Source organism: Rhinolophus ferrumequinum, chromosome 7 (assembly GCF_004115265.2).
Source record: "Rhinolophus ferrumequinum isolate MPI-CBG mRhiFer1 chromosome 7, mRhiFer1_v1.p, whole genome shotgun sequence".
Classification (NCBI taxonomy): Eukaryota; Metazoa; Chordata; class Mammalia; order Chiroptera; family Rhinolophidae; genus Rhinolophus; species Rhinolophus ferrumequinum.
Window position 1 is genome coordinate 64,327,221 of NC_046290.1, and position 22,536 is coordinate 64,349,756.

A 22,536-nucleotide genomic window follows, 5' to 3' on the forward strand; every position below is an offset into this window, starting at 1 on the left:
TATGGGTTAGACTTGGAGACATCCGTATTAACTCATGTTAAACTTAATATGGATACAGATGGATAGATACAATGATAATTATAGATATGTTTGTAAACATGGTTTAGTATACATACATATAGTTACTAGCTCTGTCCTTTGAGCTCTGTCCTAGAAGTAATAACGCTCCCATACACAGCACCCAGATCTTGATTTCTAATGCTATTTTCCAATAAAGGAATTAGGACACCTTGAAGAAATGGCTAATGCTAGTGCTGCAGCAGGGAGAACATTAGATGGGCCTGAAGCATCTGGTAGTGCCAAAAAGTAAGGGAGTGTGCAGAAACAAAATGAGGGTATGACAAATGGGACTAGGAGCTGAGCTTAAAGAGCCCCCAATGGCCAAAGCTGGAATGATTTGAGCAACAAAATGAATAATATAGTATAAGCTATAACCTAAAGTACAAAACAAATATCTATGTGCCCATACAGATAGAAATAAGTGATTGAATAAATAAGTAGAGGAGAAGACACAAATAATCCATACAGAAGAACTCCAACTAATTTATGTAAATACCTGCTCCTCACGGAGGTGGAGCTTAACTTTCCACCCCTTGAATGCTAGTGGCTTGCCTCCAAAGAGTGTAGACAAGTATAAATATGTAACTTTACAATGGCGGCACCAGACAAACACTACAACAGCCAGGTGATCAAGACTTATATCATCAGTAATAAATCATGTTGATAGTATATGCCTTTGACTGGATATTATAAAAATGATCCTTCATTTCTATAGTCCTTCTTCCCCAAAATCCATAACTCCAGACAAGAAAAGCATCTTCAGAAAAACCCAAATAAGGACCATTCTTCAAATACGTAAGCAATATTCCTCAAATGTGTCAAGGTCATCACAAAGGAGCCTAATGATACATGATGACTAAATGTAATGTGCTGTCCTGGCTGGGATTCTGGAACCGGAAAAGGACAACAGAGAAAAAACTAAGGAAATTAGAATAAAGTGCAGAGTTTAGTTAATGGTTAACATACCAGTGTTGGTTCACTAGGTGTGACAAATGTACCACAGTAATGTGTGACCTTAACAATAGGGGAAACTGGATGCAGGCTATATGGAAACTCTCAATACTATCTTTGCAACTTTTCTGTAAATCTGAAACTATTCTAAAATTTTAAAATTATGTAAAAAATAATCAGCAGTAGATTTTCATGCAAATATATAGTTGAATTAGAATTCCTGTAGAGCAGTAAAGAACAGAGCCACGTAAACACTAAGGTGAACATTAGTTCTATTTCCTGGGGGCCATCTGGGCAAAGCTTAAGAGCTTTAGATCCACACAGCAGTGTTCAAATGCCAGCTGTGTCACTCACTTACTGTCTAACCTTGAGCAACTTACTTAATCACTCTGAAGCTCAGTTTCCTTATCTGACAGCTGTGGATAATAAAACTGAATATCTACTTCCTAGGGTTATTCTGACGATTGGACGAGACAATGTGTATTAAAGCACTCAGCACAGGGCCTCGTGTATGATAATTGTGTAAGTAATGCTGGTTGCAATTATTACATTGCATTTATTATTATTAATTGAAAATTTTAAAACCCCGGAGTATCCTCTGGACAGGGGCAAACCAATTTTGGCTGGACCCCAAGTCAGAAGCAGTCTCCTATCCAGTTGGTGAATGTTTTAGATCTGTCCGCATTAGCCAGCATTCCAGACATTCTCCAGACCACAGAACGATCTGCAGCTGAGCCGTACTCTAGGAAAGCCCTGATGCAGACCCACATATCTGACTGAGCTGAAAGTCAGCATTTACCCCGATATATTCATCCCTGAGAATGGGCATTTTTTTCCGTTGCCCCAGGTAAAATGAACTTGATTGAAATACTCGTTTATATTTGTGCTGGTTATTTGAAGCAATTCCAGCATTTGCTAGGCAACAAAGAAAACAAATGTGGGATGATGTGTTCATGGTAGTGAGTTCACCGAACCCAAAGTCCTAGAGTGTTCCCATCGTGAGGCAATGATATGCGCGCTGTGGCCTCTCAAATCTGGACGCAGCACAGGAAACTGAGTCACACAATGAAATATTCTGGTTGGCAAGTGTATTTTGTTATATTCTTGCCTCTCGTGCTATATTCTTGAAATCTGGCTGCTGTCCTCTACCTTCCACTCTTCTCTCACTCACAAATACCATTTTATTGAATTACTTTTCTGTATAGAAAGTCCAGTTCTCTCAGAGGAAAACAGATTGCTTCAATGCTTAACAAAACCTGATTAATCCTTTAATGTGTTGTTTCTGTCTGGAATTTACCAAGACAAAGTGGTTCATAGGAATCAACTTGTAGATATGAGTTATTACATTCTTGTGACATTGACGTTATCATATTATCTTAGTGTTTCTATATATCCTAATTTATTCCTCCCACACAAAGAATAATCATCCAAATTTTCCTTAGTCTTTGCCCTCAGGTCTTCTCTCAGTCCGTCTTTCACCCATTAATAACTATTTCTTGTAGCATATCTAGAAGGTATTCAGACTGGGCTGCTATGCTGAGCAAACCATATTTCTTCACTGTAGAGAAAAAGAAACCGCAGTTGGTCATCGATGTGACTCATCCACCCTTCTACTACCACACCCAAACCACACGCTACTGCAAATACTTTGGATAGATTTAACCAAGAAAAGAAAGCCATGGTGCAGAGCGAGAGTTTGTATATCAGTGTGTGTCTAATGTTACCTATCTTTGGTGTTTATTGTAATAGTTTCAATCCTTTTTGTTGCAGACCACTTCACATTATGTAGTTAATAGTGTTGGGTTTATTTTTATTTTTGCTTCCCCCCCCCGCCCGTATTTCTGTTTTTTCAGGCTCAGATTGTCACATGAGGACAACGTGTCCTTTATAAGAGGCTCTTCAATGGTCTGCAGCTTGTCGTATGTCCAGATTTCCGTTTTTGAGAAAAAGTGTCTTTGGTTCTAATGCTCGAAGTCATTTTGGGCAGTTGTATGATCTTGATTTTTTAACCCAATGCGTAATTTCTGGAGAGGTGGGAGTTAAGGGACCCAGGGGCCACTTGGAGTGTCCTCCCGCCTGTTTCATTTCCTCCCTCTCTGCAATAGAATCCCAGAGCCGATTAGGGCTTCAGTCCTCCCAACCCATAATTGAATGGACCAGGGGAGGCCTGACTTGAATGACCCAAACAGATTCTCTTCCCTCATTGGGACCTGGGTAAAGAGATTAAGAAGGAGACAGAGAGGGACATTTTCTAAATGGCAAGAACGGTAACACGAAGCATGCAGACTTTGGATTCATTGTGGGAAGTGAGAACCCAGCAAGCCAGCCTGCAGAGAAAGAACATGGCAGGCCCTTGAGGAAAGCAGAGATCAGAGATGGAGACAGAGGAGGGCCAGCTTCCTTGCAGCCTTCCAGCTACGAGTTCCACTCTCAAGTGAGGCCCAGTTGCATTTCAACTCTAGGTGTGGGAGGCCCCTTATTTCCTCGTAACTAAATCAGCTCTCTTTTTCATTTGAACTAGTACAGTTGTCTTTTTCTGTTACTTAACCACAAAAGAGTCTCAGTGCATTCAGAATACAACTAGAAAATCGCTCCTCTCATGAGGTCTCATCACATTCACAATTCTCTTTATGGGGAAAAGCAACTCCATTTGTCTGTGGGCTACCATTCAAAACCATTTCTCTCTCTGTGGTTCTCAGAGAAGACAAAGAAAATTTGTCATAAACCTTCCCTTTAGCGGGGTTCATTCTTCTCCCATCCTTACTCATCCTTCCCCTCAGGAAGCCAGCTGTCTCTCCATGGGGAGGTCTCCCCCCTGGGCCATGCACAAGCCATTCTCTTTTCCCCTTCTTTGCAGTTTTCCATGTTATACTGCCGGGAGAATCTCACCCCCTGGTTATCTAAATCCTGCATATTCTTCCGGGTCCAGCCTACGCCAATCTACCCTGAGGCCAGACCAATCACTCACCCCCACATTTTCCTTTTCCTTTTCTGATATCTTCAAATATTGGTACTACAATTTATTGACATGGAAAAATGTTCTGGAACCTATGTTAGGTGAGGAAGGCATTTACAAAATAGCGTGTACATTGAAGAGCTACTGGTAACGATAAAGCTATATCAATAACTTAATTGTGTGTTAGGATTTGGTGGTAATTTTATTTCAGTGTTATTTTCCCTGTTTATGTTTTCTTAATTATTTTTACAGCAAAAAGAATGTAAAATAAATTAATAAAAGGGAAAGTCTAAGCTCCTTGATCTGGCTTTAAGGACTTCCATAATTCGAGTCCTTCCAAACTTTAGCACAAGTCTATGTGGTCTTGAATTGTTCTCTTCTCATTTATTCAGGTTAGTTTCTATTTCCAAATGTACTGCAGTACACTTGAAGATTCAGATCATACGGTCTTATTTTTCCTTACTCTTCATCTTTGTTCTTCTAATTCTGATATAACAGTGAGCTATTAATTGATTAACTTATTCTTGATAACCTCTGAATAAGATCAAGTAAGTGTGCATGCTCCTTTTTGTTGCATGTTATTTATTTTTCTAATTAAAGTTTATTGGGATGACAATTATTAGTAAAGTTACATACGTTTCAAGTGTACAATTCTGTGATACATCATTTTGAAGGATGCAATCGTCAGCCTTCCATTGTTGGTGTCCTTGTGACCTTGTCACGAGCTTTTGTGCTTTTTCTGGGACACTACAAATATCACATACTATATTTTGTACTACTTCATTTTAATATAGGCAAGATAAACACATGTCCAAACAATACAGGTCAAATATGAATCTTAAAATAAGCAAATGGTACATAATCATTCCTTGAGTGGGTTTGGCCAAATGTTATGTATCAGGAGGCTCTATGACACATGGCATTTAAGTGGAAGCTTCACAAAGGAGTCACCTAAACATATATTTTCCACTTTGTAGGTGTGTCATGTGCTAATTACATCCATAGTTAAATTTATAATTAGGTTCTGTGGATTAGTCAGTTCACTTTTCTGCCTTATGTTTATCCCCCAGGGTTTTAATTGAGTACCATTTAATGCTTTGGCTAAAATGATTTTAAATCAATTATCTTTGCTTAAAAATATCCCTGTAACCCATTTGCTTTGATTACCAAACATAACAAAGGCAAACATTACACCCAGAGTTGGAAGAGACCTTAGGGTTGCCTGGACCTTGCATGACCTGAGTCATGTGTCTTCTTAGGACCACCCCAGACAGTGGTCTCCTGACCTCTGCCCAGGTGACTACTGCAGGTAGGAGTGTATGCTGGTGAAGGGCATGAGCTTTGGACTCCGTTATTAGGTCAGATTCATAGGTCTGGTATTTAGCTATGAGCTCTTAGGCAACTTACTGCATTTCTCTAAGACTCAGCATCTTTATCTGAAAAATAAACCTACTAATCCATACCTTGCAAGGCTGTTATTTTAAAAAACATGTTATAGGGAACTTCCGATTTAATGTACAGACTAGATATGTGTCTTTCCCCATTCTCTCTCCCTGAATCCCAACGAAATGAGGGTAAATGAACTTAAAACAAATAGGAAAGTTATAAACTCACAAGGATAAAGAGATAATTACAAATATGAGATACCAACACATTCTTGGCAAATGGAAAATGACAGTGGAGGAGTGGAAACTGACTTTTACAGAATGGAGAAAGCGACAACCTGAGAGCCTGCAGAGGGGCTACTGAAAGAAGTGAGCCAGGTAGAATGCCAGTTTGAAGGCCCAGGATTTGGGGGCAGCACACGGGCTGAATAGAGGGAGATGGGTGAAAATCTATAGATTGCAGTTAATAATACCTCAGGCCCTTTCCACCATTCCACACAGCAAGGTAAGTACCCTTTTCCAACCTCAAATGAGATTGGAGACTCAGAAAGAAACGGATGGTGGAGAGAGGATAAGAAAATTAGAGGATCGATTCAGGACATGAAACAGAGGGAAGGATATAATCAAGTAATGACATTTTAAACAACTCGTAAGAACTGACCAATAGTAGTTCACACACACACACACACACACACACACACACACACACACCCCTTTTCAACTTGGATTGTGTTTCCCCAACATTCCTAGGAGGACAGGTTATAATGTTATTTCTCTTTGAGTGGACTGATCCACCTTTTAGGTTATATTTCTCGCGAAGCTTGGGATATTCTTATTTAAGTTGCCTCTCCTTCCCCTCTTCCAAAATTCACTTTCAGAACATATCTGAAGACTCACTTCCTCATTGTTGTTTCCAGTCCAGTCTTTCAGGATGGCGTCGCTCAGCAACACACCCCTGAATGCTCCGGAGGGTCAAGTTTACACTCCCATCCTCACAAACCAGTTACTTCTCTGTGTATGTTGAAGTTGCAGCACTTAAGTTAGTATCTTTGTATATTATTTTTCTTTAAATGATAAAATATTTGAAGGGAGAGTAATTTTAACAAGTGCTAATAAATGTTACAATTACAATTTATGGATTATTTATTTTGTACCCTTTGACTGTGAACCTGGGAAACACACATATATATATATATATATATATATATATATATATACGTGTATATATATGTATATGTGTATATATATATACATATACATATATATACACGTATATACATATACATATACATATACATATATATATATATATATATATATATATATGTTTCCCAGAAAATAAGCACTAGCAGGAGTTTTCAGGATACTCGTAATATAAAATAAGCCTTAATACCTCTTTTGGAGCAAAAATTAATATAAGACCTGGTCTTATTTTTGGGGAAACATGCCATATATATATATATATATATATATATATATATATATACACACACACATATATATATATATATATATATATATATATATATAATATACATTTGTTAATGGTCACACAAAGCCAGGAATTCATCACAGGTTAGAATGACTGAAGCCTGGCTCTGGGAGTCATACTCAGTAACAAAGGCCTGTTACGCCAAGTCTGACTAATAGAGGCAGGGACTTCATCCATCTGACTCACTGATCTATCCCCAGGGCCTAGAAGTGTGTTGGCACATGGTAGGTGCACTATTCATATATTTGTTGCAGGGGAAGTTTGTAGCACTGTACATGTACGGCTATGCTATAGGCATAGAGGAAATCATAGGGGAAGAACCCTCTTTACCCCAATTATGAGGTTGAACCGTCTTAAATTGACTATATTCAAAATTTTTGACCTACAGAGATGGCAATTTTGTATAGTTCAAACTTATCCAATTGCTAAAAGGATTTAAAGCTGATAGACGGTTCAGCCTTTTGCTGCTTGATTTGTTTGAAAAACATTTTGTTTTGTTTTGTATTCCATATCAGTGAGGCTTAGACTCCCATTGCAGCCCTTAATTTTTGTCAGGGACAACGCATTCTTGTGTTTCTGTCTCCATATATTCCTGACCTTGGAGGCTGTCTGACACTATAGACAATTCATTTTAATAGGTGCACTTACATTTCTCTCATGAAAGGTCACTGGTGCTGAGATTGGGAATGTAGTCTCTTTCTTCCAGGATCCATTGTTTCTCACGTTCTCTTAAACGTGTCTCATTCTTTCTCCTCCATCGATCTGCTCTGTGGCCCAGAACAAACCTCTGTTGCCACCTTGATTTCTGCCTTGATAACTCAGTCCAGGACAGTGGATAAGTCTGTTCAAAGAGTCATGAGAACTGTCTTCTCGTCTTCTGTCCAGAACTAGCAATGAGACCTTGACCCACCTGAGAGATTCTGAGCTGTTTCTTAATCCATGAAACAGGAATTATATTCATGTCGTACGCTTCACAGATTCATTGTGAGCACTCCAACTGTAAATGCTACTCAAATGCAATGTGTTTCTCTAGCGTTGCTCCTAAACTTAGTCATTAGTGGTCGTGAACATCAGCCCGACCCTGGTGGACATAGCAAGCTAGATAATGATGATGGTGATATGATAGCAAACAATCACTGAGAACTTTCTCCGTGACTGTTCTAAATGCTGGAATATCCTCATACATGGTATGAGGTAAGTAACAACGTGGTAAGTTAGATGCAATTGCTATCCCTGTCTTGAAGAAACTGAGTTACAGAGAGGTTGAATAAATCACACAGTGAGTAAGTGGCAGAGCTCAGGCTTGAATCCTTGCTTTCAGCCTGTGGTAGAGACATTTAATGCTCCCCAAATATCCCTGTGCTTCCCCTCATTTCCCAGACTAGATTGGGGCCTTGGGAATAGTTCTGACCACTGGGCTGGAAGTGTGAGTGATGTGGGCAGCTTCCAGGTTGAAGTGTAAAAGAGTGATTATGAGTTTTCCACACATTCTCCCTTCCCCTGCCTCATCCTCAGGTTGAGATGAGGACGGTGTAAGATGAAAACAGCATAAATTACTTGGAAGCAAGCTGCCTTGGGGAGCGGTTGAACCTGTAGAGGATTTTGCATGAGAAAGAGACGTATCTTCTTTTCCTTTTTTTGGAGATTCTTGTGATTTTTTAATTCAATTTGTAAAGAGAGTTACTTTCATGTGTTCAACTACTGAAGTTTGTTGCTTACTATGGTTTATGGCCTTATCTATCCTGGCTAATATAATACTTCTTGAAGTAAATATATTATTATATTTTATTTGCATCTAGAAAGCATAAATTGTGACTTGGACTTTGATACTCAGCATTAATAATCAGACAATTCTCCTCCAACACACATCCTCCTCAAAACCTGCGGTTACTTTACACAATTTGAACAATTCTGTTCTCCACTTTCTCACCCATCAACTAAAAAACTTTCCATGTATGTAATTTGTCTACCTATATCCTATCTACCTAACTGGTTGTGTGTGTGTGTGTGTATATAGTATATGTGTGAATGGATAGGTTGGGGAAAGAAAAAAGATTATTCAAAATAGTCTTTACTGCTTTCCAAATGTAAATCATACCTTTATAGATGGAGATAGAGAAGGTTTAGGAAAGATTTTTTCCTGAGAGACCAGAGCAAAATAGATATTCAGTTTTGTTTGGAAATTTATTTTCTGGTCTTGACACTGAAGTATTTATTGACCAATGTATTGTGATTCTTCTTTCTGCTATGCTGTCTCAGAATTGAGCTTGGATGACAAAGTGGGTAGAAAAATCTCTTTCCAAGAATATTCCAAAAATTTTTTTTTGAATGTATAAACACAGACCCAAATAGGACGGGAAATAAATGTGGTTTTAAGGCAATGATGCTGTCCTCTCAAATCTCTTTCCCAACAATCTAAATCAGATAAAATTGTTCTGGGCCCCGGTCTCCCCTAGACACTGTCTAGTTGGGAACGGGAACAGCAACTTGTGGTAATATAGTTGGGCGAGAACTTGAGCTCTGCAGCACACTGCAGAGGATGTATATCTCCTAGGCCTCTGAGACACTGAGCCTAGGGACAGGGCACCAGAGACGTGCCTATGGGAGTGTGTGCGTGTGTGTGTGTGTGTGTGTGTGTGTGTGTGTGAACTACTATTGGTCAGTTCTTACAAGTTGTTTAAAATGTCATTACTTGATTATATCCTTCCCTCTGTTTCATGTCCTGAATCGATCCTCTAATTTTCTTATCCTCTCTCCACCATCCGTTTCATTCTGAGTCTCCAATCTCATTTGAGGTTGGAAAAGGGTACTTACCTTGCTGTGTGGAATGGTGGAAAGGGCCTGAGGTATTATTAACTGCAATCTATAGATTTTCACCCATCTCCCTCTATTCAGCCCGTGTGCTGCCCCCAAATCCTGGGCCTTCAAACTGGCATTCTACCTGGCTCACTTCTTTCAGTAGCCCCTCTGCAGGCTCTCAGGTTGTCGCTTTCTCCATTCCGTAAAAGTCAGTTTCCACTCCTCCACTGTCATTTTCCATTTGCCAAGAATGTGTTGGTATCTCATATTTGTAATTATCTCTTTATCCTTGTGAGTTTATAACTTTCCTATTTGTTTTAAGTTCATTTACCCTTGTTTTGGTGGGATTCAGGGAGAGAAAATGGGTAGACACATATCCAGTCTGTACATTAAATCAGAAGTTCCTTGTAACATGTTTTTTAAAATAACAGCCTTGCAAGGTATGGATTAGTAGGTTTATTTTTCAGATAAAGATGCTGAGTCTTAGAGAAATGCAGTAAGTTGCCTAAGAGCTCATAGCTAAATACCAGACCTATGAATCTGACCTAATAACAGAGTCCAAAGCTCATGCCCTTCACCAGCATACACTCCTACCTACAGTGGTCAGCCTGGGCAGAGATCAGGCGACCACTGTCTGGGGTGGTCCTAAGAAGACACGTGACTCAGGTCATGCAAGGTCCAGACAACCCTAAGGTCTCTTCCAACTCTGGGTGTATTAAGTTGGTGGAAAGGTAATTGTGGATTTTGCATTTTTTGATCTTTTAAACTGTAATTACTTTTGCACCAACCTAATAATATTTGCCTTCGTTATGTTTAGTAATCAAAGCAAATGGGTCACAGGGATATTCTTAAGCAAAGATAGCTGATTTAATATCATTCAAAAACAACTTGAATGTGGGCTGATCTTAGTGACTTGTTTTTAAAGAATAAAGCATAGAAAGGGAGAGATTGCAACTTTTCAGTGGAGAACCCAGACAAACAGCACCTTCCCCAAGTGATCAAGGTTAACACCACCAGTGATAAATCACTTGGATATCAGGTACTCCCAATGCGCTGTGATGATAAGGCCACTTACCCTGTGGTATTCTTCCCCCAAACTCACAGCCCAGCCTAATCGTGAGAAAATAACACCAGATAAACTCAAATTGAGGAACATTTTACAAATCATCGGACCAGCTCCTCAAACCTGTCAGGGTTGTGAAAAACAAGGAAAGCCTGCAAAACTGTCGCAGGCTATTAAGGAGACATGACGCTAGTATGATATCCTGGGTTGGAACCTCAAACAGAAAAAGGACATTAATGAAATAATCAGTGAAATCCCAATAAGTCTGGAGTTTAGTTAATTGTAATATCACAGTGTGGGTTTCTTTGTTTTGACAAATGCATCACGATTATGTAAGGTGGTAACATCTGGAGAAGCTGAAACGGAAAACTCTCTGTACTATCTGCAACTTTTCTGTAAATCTAGAATTATTTTTAAAAAATTTATTACAAAAATAGTTTTATGTTTGAGAAGAATTTTCTGAGAATTATATTGCAATGCTGGGGAAAATTAGAGAGAGCTTTGGGAACGGGAAGGGAGAAATATTCCAGGGGAGGGGAAATAAGCAAAGTCAGAAGCTTGGAAGAGCCAAGTATGTCCCAAGGTCTGAAAGCAGGAGCACATGGCAGCATGAAGGCATGAGGCCGCAGATGAGGCTGCCCAGGTCAGATCCTGCAGGTCCTAGGAGACCATATTAAGCGGTCTACATTCCATCTTCTTGGCACCAAGAAGCCATCAAGGGACGAATTGAAGAGGGACGATTCCCACAGTGCTAGTTAGTTGTTGCACTGCAGATTGTCCTGACTCTGAGAACTGAGCTCTTTTTATGAATCCATACCCCGAAGGATGGAAAGTTGCAAACCGAAGGGAATTACCAAGGAAAGTAGAAGACACCTGAAGGCTCTTAGAGCTTTCTGGCAAGCAGGGAATTTCTTATATCCACCTCCTTGCCTGCTGCCAGACCTATAGAGCAATCTTTTTTGTTTTAATACCACTGGACAAAATTAGAAAATAAAAATGTTATTTTTCTTTTATTTCTAACCATTCTTAGCAACCACAGTTATAAAATGATTGTTTCTCTATACCTAGATAGCCATATTAACAGCTTGGCTGCTCTATAAAACAAACTGTTCTTCAAGTGGCTCCGCTTGAAGGCAAGTCATTATAAAAAGGGGAGAAATTTAATTAAATGAGTAATATTTGCAAACCTAATGTGTTAAATGGCAATTTGGCAGCATGCTTTTGCAATATTTATTCCCGCCTCCATTCTATTTGCAGAAGTTTATGATGTTATATGGCATTGAGGAGTGTAATGGATGTGATAAGCTACCTGAATCCCCTTTAGGAATAAAAGAGCCCTTAGCTCCTGGGAGTACCACCGACAGACAGCCCTCGTCTTTGAGCTCCCTTTCGGGGTTGCCACAACTTAAGGGAGCCTCTTCCTCCCCTAAGACCATATACCCCCTATGGCCATTCCTTCCCCTTCCTTTCCTTAAGTGCTGATCCCAAGAGCACTCTCCAATAAATCCCTGAAAAGGAGAGGTGATCTCAGTCCTCTTTGGTCCACACAAACAAGAAGCAGGAAATTGTGTCACGCTGAAGAACAAGGCCTGAAGGTATTTTGCAGGTGTTTTCCTATCTGGAGGGCCCCAGAGGATGAGACAAAATCGAGGGCCTAGCTATAGGTACGTGTGTGACTCAAGTTCTTGTTTGCTAGCCGTGAAAATTTAAAACTACGTCCTCTGCTGCTCACTCTTTCTTCTCCTCTGCCTCTCTCTCCATCCTCCCATCTCCATTCTTTCCTCCCTCCCCGCACCCCATCTGCTGCTCATGCACAAGCCTAGTGTGATCTGAGAAGCACAGTGTTTTAGTCCGTTTGGGATGTTATAACCAAATACTACAGACCAGGCAGCTTAGGAAGAACAGAAACGTGTTTCTCTCAGTTCTGGAGGCTGAAAGTCCAAGATCAAAGTGCCAGCACGTTTGAGTTGGGGGCCCTCTTCTGAGTCCCAGACCTCTCCTTGTTTCCGCACCTGGTGGAAGGGGCAAGGAGCTCTCTTGGGCATCTTTTTATAAGGGCTAAGGGTATTCATCTCATTCACGAAAGCTCCGCCCTCATGACCTAATCCCCTCCTAAAGACCTATCTCCTAACACCATTAGGATTTCAACTTGAATTTGGGGGGACACAAACATTCAGACCATACTGCATGGCAAGGCTCCTGTTGTCTCACCACATTCTCCAACTGGCTGGCACCCCTTTCTCTCCTTTATGCACAGAACATCACCACTGGAGCCAGTGCTCTGTATAATTCAACAGTCAGAAGCATGAAGTTCCTACTCAGATACACGCATGTTATTACACAAGGCTGTGAGAGCCTTTGCATATTTTGCTAATTAGTCTTTGTCTATTTACAAGGATTCTTTTTTTCCCCCTCTGGGTTACTCAGGAAAATATCACAATGGAGTGGAGCAAACTTGGCTGAAAGTCTCAAGATGGTGGGTAGACAGTTAAGTTTCTGTGGAATTGGAGGACACTTAAGATGTCAGCCAGAGGTCTAGGTTGTCTGGGGGTAACTTCCCTTCCAGGGGTATGTGGTGGTGTTGAAAAAATACCATCCAAAGTGAAGGGGACTAACCAAACTGTGCGTACCTCAGAAGAACACTCTGCTCAGTTTTATCCACAGGCTGGGTTACCAAAAATCTTTCAGTGGTCAGATCAAATGGATACTCTTCATACATTACCTGACCCAAACTTTGAGTGACATTTTATATTGTGGACCAGCCCTTCCGTTTAAAAGGCCCCCTCCCTTGGCCTTTGGCACCCCCTTCTACTAGCTTTCTTCTTCTCAGGCTCCACTGCCTTCTTCTCCGGATTCCATCCTGTCTTTTTCTCTTTTTTTATATGTTTCCTGCTGAAAAGTGATGAGTTCCTGAACAACTATGGGGATGGAGAGAGAAAATGTGGAGATTACTTAGAGGGGGGGGTTTCAACTCACTCAAGTCAAACATGGGGGGAGGATGCAGACCCTGAGCTCGCTCACCCTTCAGTCAGAATGAACCCCTTAGGGTCCTGCAGCACTCCTGGAGTACCACTGCCCTTATTCCATGGTCACGAGCTTCTGGTTTATTTGTCTGTCTTTCCTACTGGACTGTGAGGTCTTTGAGTGTAGGAGGTCTGTGCTACATATAGCAGGCATCCTGTTACTGAGTAAATAAATGAATAAAATTCTTACAATATTGTGCAAATAAAAATGTAGCAAAAGTAGCTAAATATTTAAAACGAGCTTCCCCAAGATGCTCAAATGCTGGTCATGTTGTCCAAGTTTCAAATTCCTCGAACCGCAAGAGAAAATGAGAACATCACCCTCATCTTTAACTTCTTTGGAATTTTTTTTTACTTACGAGTATAGTCATCAACGCACTGTTTAGCCCACGATTGTTCTGCTTATATGAGTTTTGACTCGTAAGCAAAGCCTGAAGGTTAAGGTCATTCATTGTCGCTCACAGATTTTGGTATCAATTATATCATGAGCCTAGTGTGGCTGCTTTATAAATAAGTTGATGTATGGATGGATTACTCCTGAATTGCACTAGCAGCTCCAGCCAGGTGGATGAGCACCTTGGATTTCCTGAACTGCCCCCACCCTTTCTTCTGTCCACATCCAACCAGCCAGCCTCCTTTCTCTTCCTATAATCACCAAAACCCACAGAACCCCAAACTCCCAAAGCACATTTGTACTTATTCCCATGCTGTATGTCTCAATGATACTCAAACGATTATGTGTTAGTTACAAAAGCCATATGACTTCAGCTAAACTATAAGTCCCTGGAGGGCAGGAAATGTGTATTTTAATCTTTATATCGCTCCCTCTCCAATTCCTTTCATGGTGATAATACATGGAAGACTTTCAAGAAATATAAAACTAACTGGTTTAAATTCCATTATATATATTCCATTAGAAAACACTTCAAACTTTAATGGGAAGGAACCATTCTTCTTCTAGAGTTAGACTAATGAACTCAGGGATCTAAAACCTGAACATAGGCCCTCTAGGCTCCTGAGTAAGAAAATGGTTCCAGTTCCTGGGCCCAAGGTGGGGCGGGGTGGAGCTGCCTGTCACCTCACCCATATAGTTTTAGTGTTTGCTTAAATTACTGTAGTTGTTTGGTCACAATCATAAAAATATTTTTTTACAGGCTTATGACATTTTAATCAATTATGCATGTATTAGGGTGGTGTAAAAAGCAATTGTAGTTTAAGAGGTGAAAAACAACTGAAAAAAACCGCAATTACTTTTGCACCAACCTAATAATTGATGCCACCAATCACTTTTTCATGGAAGGACCATCGTAGACCCCATATTCAGGTTGTTTCATTTTTTATGTATGAATTCCTACAGTGTAGCCTGTTTGCTGGAAATACTACATCCCTAAACAGTAAGTGGAACCCTTGAAGAAGAAATGCATTTAAATCATCCTTCCCTGCTCTCCTCAATAAGAATGAGGCCAGCTAGTCCCTTGAATAAAGGGAAGTCAGAATCCCTAAAAACGAGAGAAAGCAACAATTCCATTCTGCCAAGCTCCGTATAGCTTGACAAATCTTTCCCTGTAATCTGGCCTCTCTCTCTCTCTCTCTCTCTCTCTCTCTCTCACTGCACAGAACACAACAGTGTAGAGAATGGTGACCCCGAGGCCCAAAGTGTCACTGCCACTTCAGGGTAACAGGTTTTTTTCAGTCAGGTCTAATCACAAACCGGGAGCACCCGCAGGCTGACAGCCTGTTGCAGATGAGCGTTTTCTAGTTAGGTTTGTCACATTTCACTTCCACCCCCAAACCAGGAAGTTCTGTTGTAAAACCAGCCAAAGACAAAAGCAATCCAGCCTCCTAAAGAAAACCCGCCAGGCTCCAGAAAAGCTATAGGGGTTTAAATTTGGTACCGTTCTTCGGTTTGGATTGGGACCGACGGCTTTCTCCCCATAAAACATTATTAAACTTTCAAAATTGCCTCCTCCCGCCCCCAAACAAACAAACAAACAAACCCAAAGTAAAATGACATGAAACATACACGAGCGCGAGCATACCCATAAACATACACACAGACCAATTTGTTTTTGTGATCCGCTTTGTTATCCAGACGGTCCAGTCTTGGGCTAGATTTGAGTTGGTAAATTCTTCTAGCTAAACCACGGCGGACTGCAGAAAAGTCGTCAGCTTCTTGAGATTCTTAGGGAGAAGGGTGGAAACGTAGACGGGCCACGCCTGGGTCCCGCTCTCCCGCTGCACAACTGCAAGATAAGTCTGGGCAAGTCGGAGGAGGAACCCGGTGACCTCCAACCCCTTCTCTCTCTGACCCATAGAGAACCGAAGAGTCCTGGGGTGGGACGGGGAGGGTCACTGGGTGAGGACACTGGGCCGAGGGTGTTAAGTTTCAGGCCGGGATCCGCTACAGCCAGCAGCGGGCAGGAAGGGGAGGGCCCAGCGGGGCGAGGGGCAGCCCCCGAACGGGCTCGGGGCTGGGTCGGAAAAGCTGCCTCACGGGCGCGCCCGTTGCCCCCTCCGCTCCCTTCCTCTCCTCCTTCCAGCGCTCCCCGCCCGGGCCTCCCTTCCAGTCTCCGCTGCGCCCTCCCGGAGGCAGCGATTGTCGCGGCCCCGCCATGTCCCAGCCGGGCCAGAAGCCTGCCGCCTCCCCGCGGCCCCGGCGCGCAGCAGCGGCCCGCCACACCCAGGAGGTGAGTGGCATTCCTGCCCGAGCCGCAGTGCAGTGGGAGGACCCCGGCCCCCGAGATGTGGGCCGCCTCCTCTGGGCATAGTCTGGCCTGGTGCCCGATTTCCCCACCAAGGCCCGGGAAAGGCTCGGGGCTCAGTGCCCACCCCTGGACAGGTGGCTGGAGGTGGCTGGGGATTCCGGGACCTGGACGCAGTGAGCTGGGCGTGGCGCGAGCCAGATAGTGGGTGGCCAGTGTCGGGAAAAGTCGGTGGGTGAGACCTGAGTCAAATATAGGGATGAAAGGGGACTAAAGTTCACTCGGGATCCCCTCCTCCCCCCAAAGTGGGTGGGCGGTTTAACAGAACTGCGGGATCCTGTCTTCCGTGTATAGTCAGGGCTACATACAGGGCGTGGCTGCCTGGAGAAACAACACAGCTTCCCTAACCAGCCCGGAGCCAAATTGGGGGGTGGGGCTAGCCCATAGGGGCGGGGGCCTGCGTCGGGCTCCTCCCAGGTGACCGCCCACCTGGCAGCTGCAGGACCTGCAGAGCGTAGTGCCAGCCAAGTCCCGGACAGGCGGAGTGCGAGCACCGAGCCTACCGCACTGCATCCCGCCAAGTCCTGCGCCACGCGGCTGGGAGCAAACTGGTTATCGCCATGGCATTCGCAAGCTGGTGGTACAAGACGGTAAATAGAAGCGATCGTGCCTGGGCAGGACCGGGAAGGGAATGTGTTCGCTTGGCCTTTTCGGGCGTGCGAACGAGGTACCGTCCGGGTTTGGCGGGGAAGGGATGGGGACTGGGTGCGACTTGCAGGTTAGGTTCCCTGAGAGGCCGAGACTCACCCCGCAGTGGTATGTGCGAGCGCGCCTGGGCGTGCGCGTGTGTGTGAGCAGATGCACCAGGCTCAGCTCTCGCTCACTAGTTAAATGGAACGGGAGTTGTTGCTGGAGGAGTTCTGCCCCAGGACGCCGATCCCTGGATGAATTAGGACTCAGCTTAGAAGAGCTCAGAGCTAGTGTGTGTTTTTAATCCACGAGTAAAACTTAAAACTTTTAGAGGAATGTTGTTAGATGTGCATTCTACAACACAAAGGAGGAAAGGCGGCCTGGATGGGGCTGGGGCGGGGGCAGCGTAAACCTAAAACTCCAAGAAGCAGAAGAAACTGAGATCAAGATCCTTGGGGTGGGAGTGGGCGCTGCTCTGGACTTTATTACTTTGGATGAGGGACAAAGATGTTCCATTTGTTTAGTGCTTTGAATTCCAGGCCAACCAATTAGGTGTGATATCTAGTCAATCTGGCACTTGTAATGTTTAGGAATCATGATTTAACACTAGATTCCTTTCCAAAAAAACAAACAAAAGTTTTGTTGAGAGAGTATCAATATTTATATCTCGTCGATTTATGGGGAGAATTTAAAAACAAAATCTGTCTCAGCATGTGGTACTGTAAAAAAGATGTAATCAGACACTCTTTAGAGAGAAAGCTTGTGTTGGAATCAGGAAACTGTCAGTTATCTGCCAGTGACCATTTACTGAGCACCTACTATGTGCCAAGCAAAGTACTAGTCTCCATGTACGCAGTGGAGAACAAGAGAGAGTTCTTGTTCTCAAAGGGCAAAGGGCAATGTGTCAACCTTTTTGAACCTGTTTCCACTTCTATAAAATGGGGGTGATAATACGAGGTCTGACAATGAAGTTCGGGAACTCATCCTAGAAAAAGTGCTACATATCTCATTGCTGAATATCACTACCGTCATCTTTGAAATACTCCCTTTGGGAAGCTCCGCACTGACACCAGTGCCTAGTCCACCCTTCAAAGCAATTTTGGAACTGTTTTTCTGGAATGGCCATCAGAGCTGTCATTGTATTACCCTTGATGTCCTGAATGTCATCAAAATGTCTTCCTTTCAATATTGGCTTTATCTTCAGGTAAAGAAAGAAGTCACTGGGGGCTAGATCAGGTGAGTAGGGAGGGTGTTCCAATACAGTTATTTGTTTACTGGATAAAAACTCCCTCACAGACAGTACCTGTGTGTGAGCTGGTGCATTGTCGTGATTCAAGAGCCATGAATTGTTGGCGAAAAGTTCAGGTCTTCTAAGTTTTTCACGCAGCCTTTTCAGCACTCCAAGTAGGAAACTTGGTTAACTGTTTGTCCAGTTGGTACAAATTCATAATGAATAATAATGTCTGATATCAAAAAAGTTTAGCAATATCTTTGCAAGAAGTTCTCGAACTTAATTGTCAGACCCCCTAGGCACCACATAAGGGACTAATTAAATTAATGAATCAAAGTACCATACACACATGCCTTTAATGTTTGGGATTCCGGTTTCCCTTGAGATATTTCTTCATGAATGTTTCCCATTATGTTTTCCGGGCTTTTAAAATATAGCATCTCATGTGTTAAAAGCTAAAGATTGCTTTGAGTCATTATTGTTCTGAGGTACTTATCAAAATGCACCACATGAATTATCTGCAAATATGGATGGCAGTCATTCAGAGTTGATATCAGACTTCTTCCAAATTCATGATTATCTAAAGGAAATTATGCTGGACTATTTGGATGAAAGTAGTTTAAAATCTACGCTTTTAACTCTGTTACATTTAGACGTAGTCTGACAGTTTTGCTAAAACCTCTCTTAGAAGCCAGTTTTGGAACTATCGTATCATAGAAATATTTTGCTAGTGGGAACCTCCTAGAAGTAGCAACGTGCCGATGACCAAACTTTGACTTTTCCTAAAACAGTGCTGTGCAGTACAATTACAGAGCCACATACGCAATTTCAAATTTTCTAGTAGGCACATTAACAAAAGCAAAAAGAAACAGATAAAATTAATGTCAATAATATAATTTATTTAACCCACTACATCTTAAATTTTATTATTTCAATACGTAATCAATGTCCAAATCATTCATTTTATACCTTCCTTTTCATATTAATTTTTCAAAATCCAGTTCACACTTGCCACATTTCAAGTGTTCAATAGACATGAATAACTAATTGCTACCGTATTGGACAGCACAGCTGTAGACATAGATTTCTAACCATTTTTGTTTGGTGTGAGGGGGTGATGACAGACCATTCTGAGAATGTAGTGAAGGACCAGTTTTCCACAGCAAAACACATAAAAGCCAACCAATAAATCCCGTAAAGGGTCATGGACCAATTTATAACATGTACACATACATGATATATGTGCAAATATATGTATATTTATATGTGTGTTATATATATATTATATACTGAGGGTGGCAAAAAATGTATACACATTTGTATACAAATGTATACACATAGAAGGAAAACTTTTAAAATTTAATACTCAATATATACCGATAAAAGATGAATACAAGTCACATTTGACTTCTGCAATTACAAGAAGTGCTCAAACTGGTTACCATCAGTGTCCAGAAACTTCGAATTACGGCAAACTACTGCTTGAGCAACGTTGACCAAAGTGTCCACTTGTACACATTTTTTTTGCACCCCAGGTATATCATGCTTTTGGTAAATTCTATAACTAAAATATCTTTAATGGTATCCTTTAAATACCAAAAAAGACTGTGAATGACCTAAATAAAATTTTAGGCAGAATGAAATAAAATAATTACAAGATATATCTGTGATGTGTTTAAGGAAATGCTACATAAAGCTAGTCAGTAAAACATTACAGTGTATGTTTTCACATTGAATACCATCAATATCACTGATCTTCTGAAAAATTATGTGAGCATATTAAAAAAAAGTGGTTTTTTTATGGTAGATTTGAAGAACATCTTATGAACCTCATAATGATGAAGCATACTGGAGAGTAAATTTGGTTTACACCAGTAATTGCGTTCCTGAGTCATAAGTTGTCTCCATTAGGCCATGTTAATTAAAGGTGTTTCTTAGCCTAATTAGACTGATGGGTCCAGTGGCAGCATGATCAAGGAGCCCAGTCATTTGGGAGACCCATCATTGCAGCCAGTCTGGAAAGAGTGTCACAAGTCTTCCATGGCAGGACAGACCACTTGGCTGCAGTGATGTTTAGGAGTAAGGAATGCAAATTATAGTGTTTGCAAAAAGGGCACAAGCTTTAGGGTGTTGGGAGAATGGAGGTCAGATGCTATCCTCTTTTGGTTGGCAGTTTCTGAATTGGTTTGCTTCCTATTGCAGATAAGACTTTCAAACTAAGAGTGACATCTGATGATATTGCTCTTTAATCAATTTTGATACTTCCCAGAAAGTTAATTATATTCTTCTACAAGTGCTTTTTAACCAATGATGTAGCTGGCTGGGTGTGGAAACAGTGGGTGGTCATTTGAGATTCCAAGGTGAATGGCTGGGTAATTAATTTGAGTAGGTTGTCTCAGTGCAATACAGGACTTCTCTAAGCAGTCTATCTTCATTCTGTTTTCTCTGTGAGTTCTTTTTTTTATTGTGGTCAAATATACATAACATAGGATTTACCCTTTTTAAGTGTAAAGTTCAGTGCAATGAAATACATTCATAACCTTGTGAAACCATCACCACCATCTACCTTCAGAACTTTTTTTATCTTGAAAACTGCAACTCTATGCCCATTGAACAATGCATCCTCATTTGATTTACATATATGCACTCAAATAGATAGTATGGTATCCGAGTATCTGTATTCCTTACCATTTCCCTTTTTTTTCATTCTATTGTAAGAAAATTTAACGTGACACCTACACTCTTAACAAATTTTTAAGTGTACAGTACATTATTGTTGCCTATAGGTACAGTGTTATACAGCAGATCTCTAGAGCTTATTCATCTTGCTTGACTGAAACTTTAATTAGTAACTCCCCATTTCCCTCTCCCCCCTCCCCTGGGAACCACCATTCTACTTTCCGTCCTTATGATTTTAACTACTTTAGGAACCTCATGTAAGTACCGTGTTGCCCCAAAAATATGACCCAGCCGGTCTTATTACCATCAGCTCTAATGTGTCTTCTGGAGCAAAATTTAATATAAGACTCGGTCTTATATTATATTATATTATTATAAGACCCAATCTTATTTTAAAATAAGATTGGGTCTTATATTAATTTTTGCTCCAAAAGATGCATTCGAGCTGATGGTCCAGCTAGGTCTTATTTTGGGGGAAACACGGTAGAATCGTACAGTATTTGTCTTCATGTGACAGGCTTATTTCACTTAGCATAATATCCTCAAGATTCATCCATGTTATAGCATATGTCGGAATTGCCTTCCTTTTTAAGGCTCAATAATAGTCCATTGCGTGTGTGTATATCGCATTTTGCTTATCCATTCATCTGTCAATGGACACTTGGGTTGCTTCAATTTTAGCTATTTTTTGAGGAGCCACCTTACTATTTTCCAAAGTGGTTGTACCATTTTATATTCCCACCACCAGTACACAAGGTTTCCAGTTTCTTCCAATGTTTGCCAATACTTGGCCCACTGCCTTTTGACCTTTAAGTTTTCTGATGAGAACTCTCCAATCTTATTGAGTATCCCTTGTACGAGACAAGTCATTTTTTTCTTATTGCTTTCAAGATTCTCTCTCTCTCTTTGTCTTTCACCAGTTTGATGATAATATGCCTCCTTGTGGGTTTTTTGAGTTCATCCTACTTGAACTTTGTTGAGCTTCTTGGATGTTTATATTCATGTCTTTCATCAAATTTGGGACGTTTTAGGCCATTATTTCTTCAAATAATCTATCTGCCTTTTTTTCTCTCTCTTCTCCTCTCCTTGTGGGACTCCCATAAGCTGTTCCTCAGGTCCCTTAGGCTCTATTCACTTTTCTCTTACCATTTATCTTTGTGTTCCTCAGAATCAATAATTTCAATTGTCCTATTTTAAAGTTACTATATTTCTTCCACTAGCTCAAATCTGCCTTTGCAATCCCTCTAGTGAATTTTTCATTTCAGTTATTGTATTTCTCTGCCCTAGAATTTATTTTTGCTTTCTTTTTAGGTTATCTATCTCTTTATTGATATTTTCATTTTTTTATACAGCATTTTCTTGTCTTTCTGTACTCACTGATTTTTTTTTCTTAAATAGATAAACTCTACCTCTCACACTAGCCTTCTCCATGAGTTTGGGGTTCCTAGTATTGAAACCAAGAAAAATGACTAGGGTATTGCTTTTGGGTGACTCTAGGGAGATAC

General features: G+C 41.2%; 1 protein-coding gene across 1 annotated transcript in view; it reads left to right on the forward strand.

Annotated features, from left to right (window-relative positions):
- LOC117024608 (acidic proline-rich protein PRP33) overlaps positions 1-22,536 on the forward strand; it is an 83,673-nt gene that overhangs the window by 33,914 nt on the left and 27,223 nt on the right. Inside the window, exon 2 of the mRNA XM_033110020.1 lies at positions 15,866-16,416. Coding sequence (XP_032965911.1) covers positions 15,866-16,416 — 551 coding nt within the window. The remainder of the gene's footprint in view (positions 1-15,865; positions 16,417-22,536) is intronic.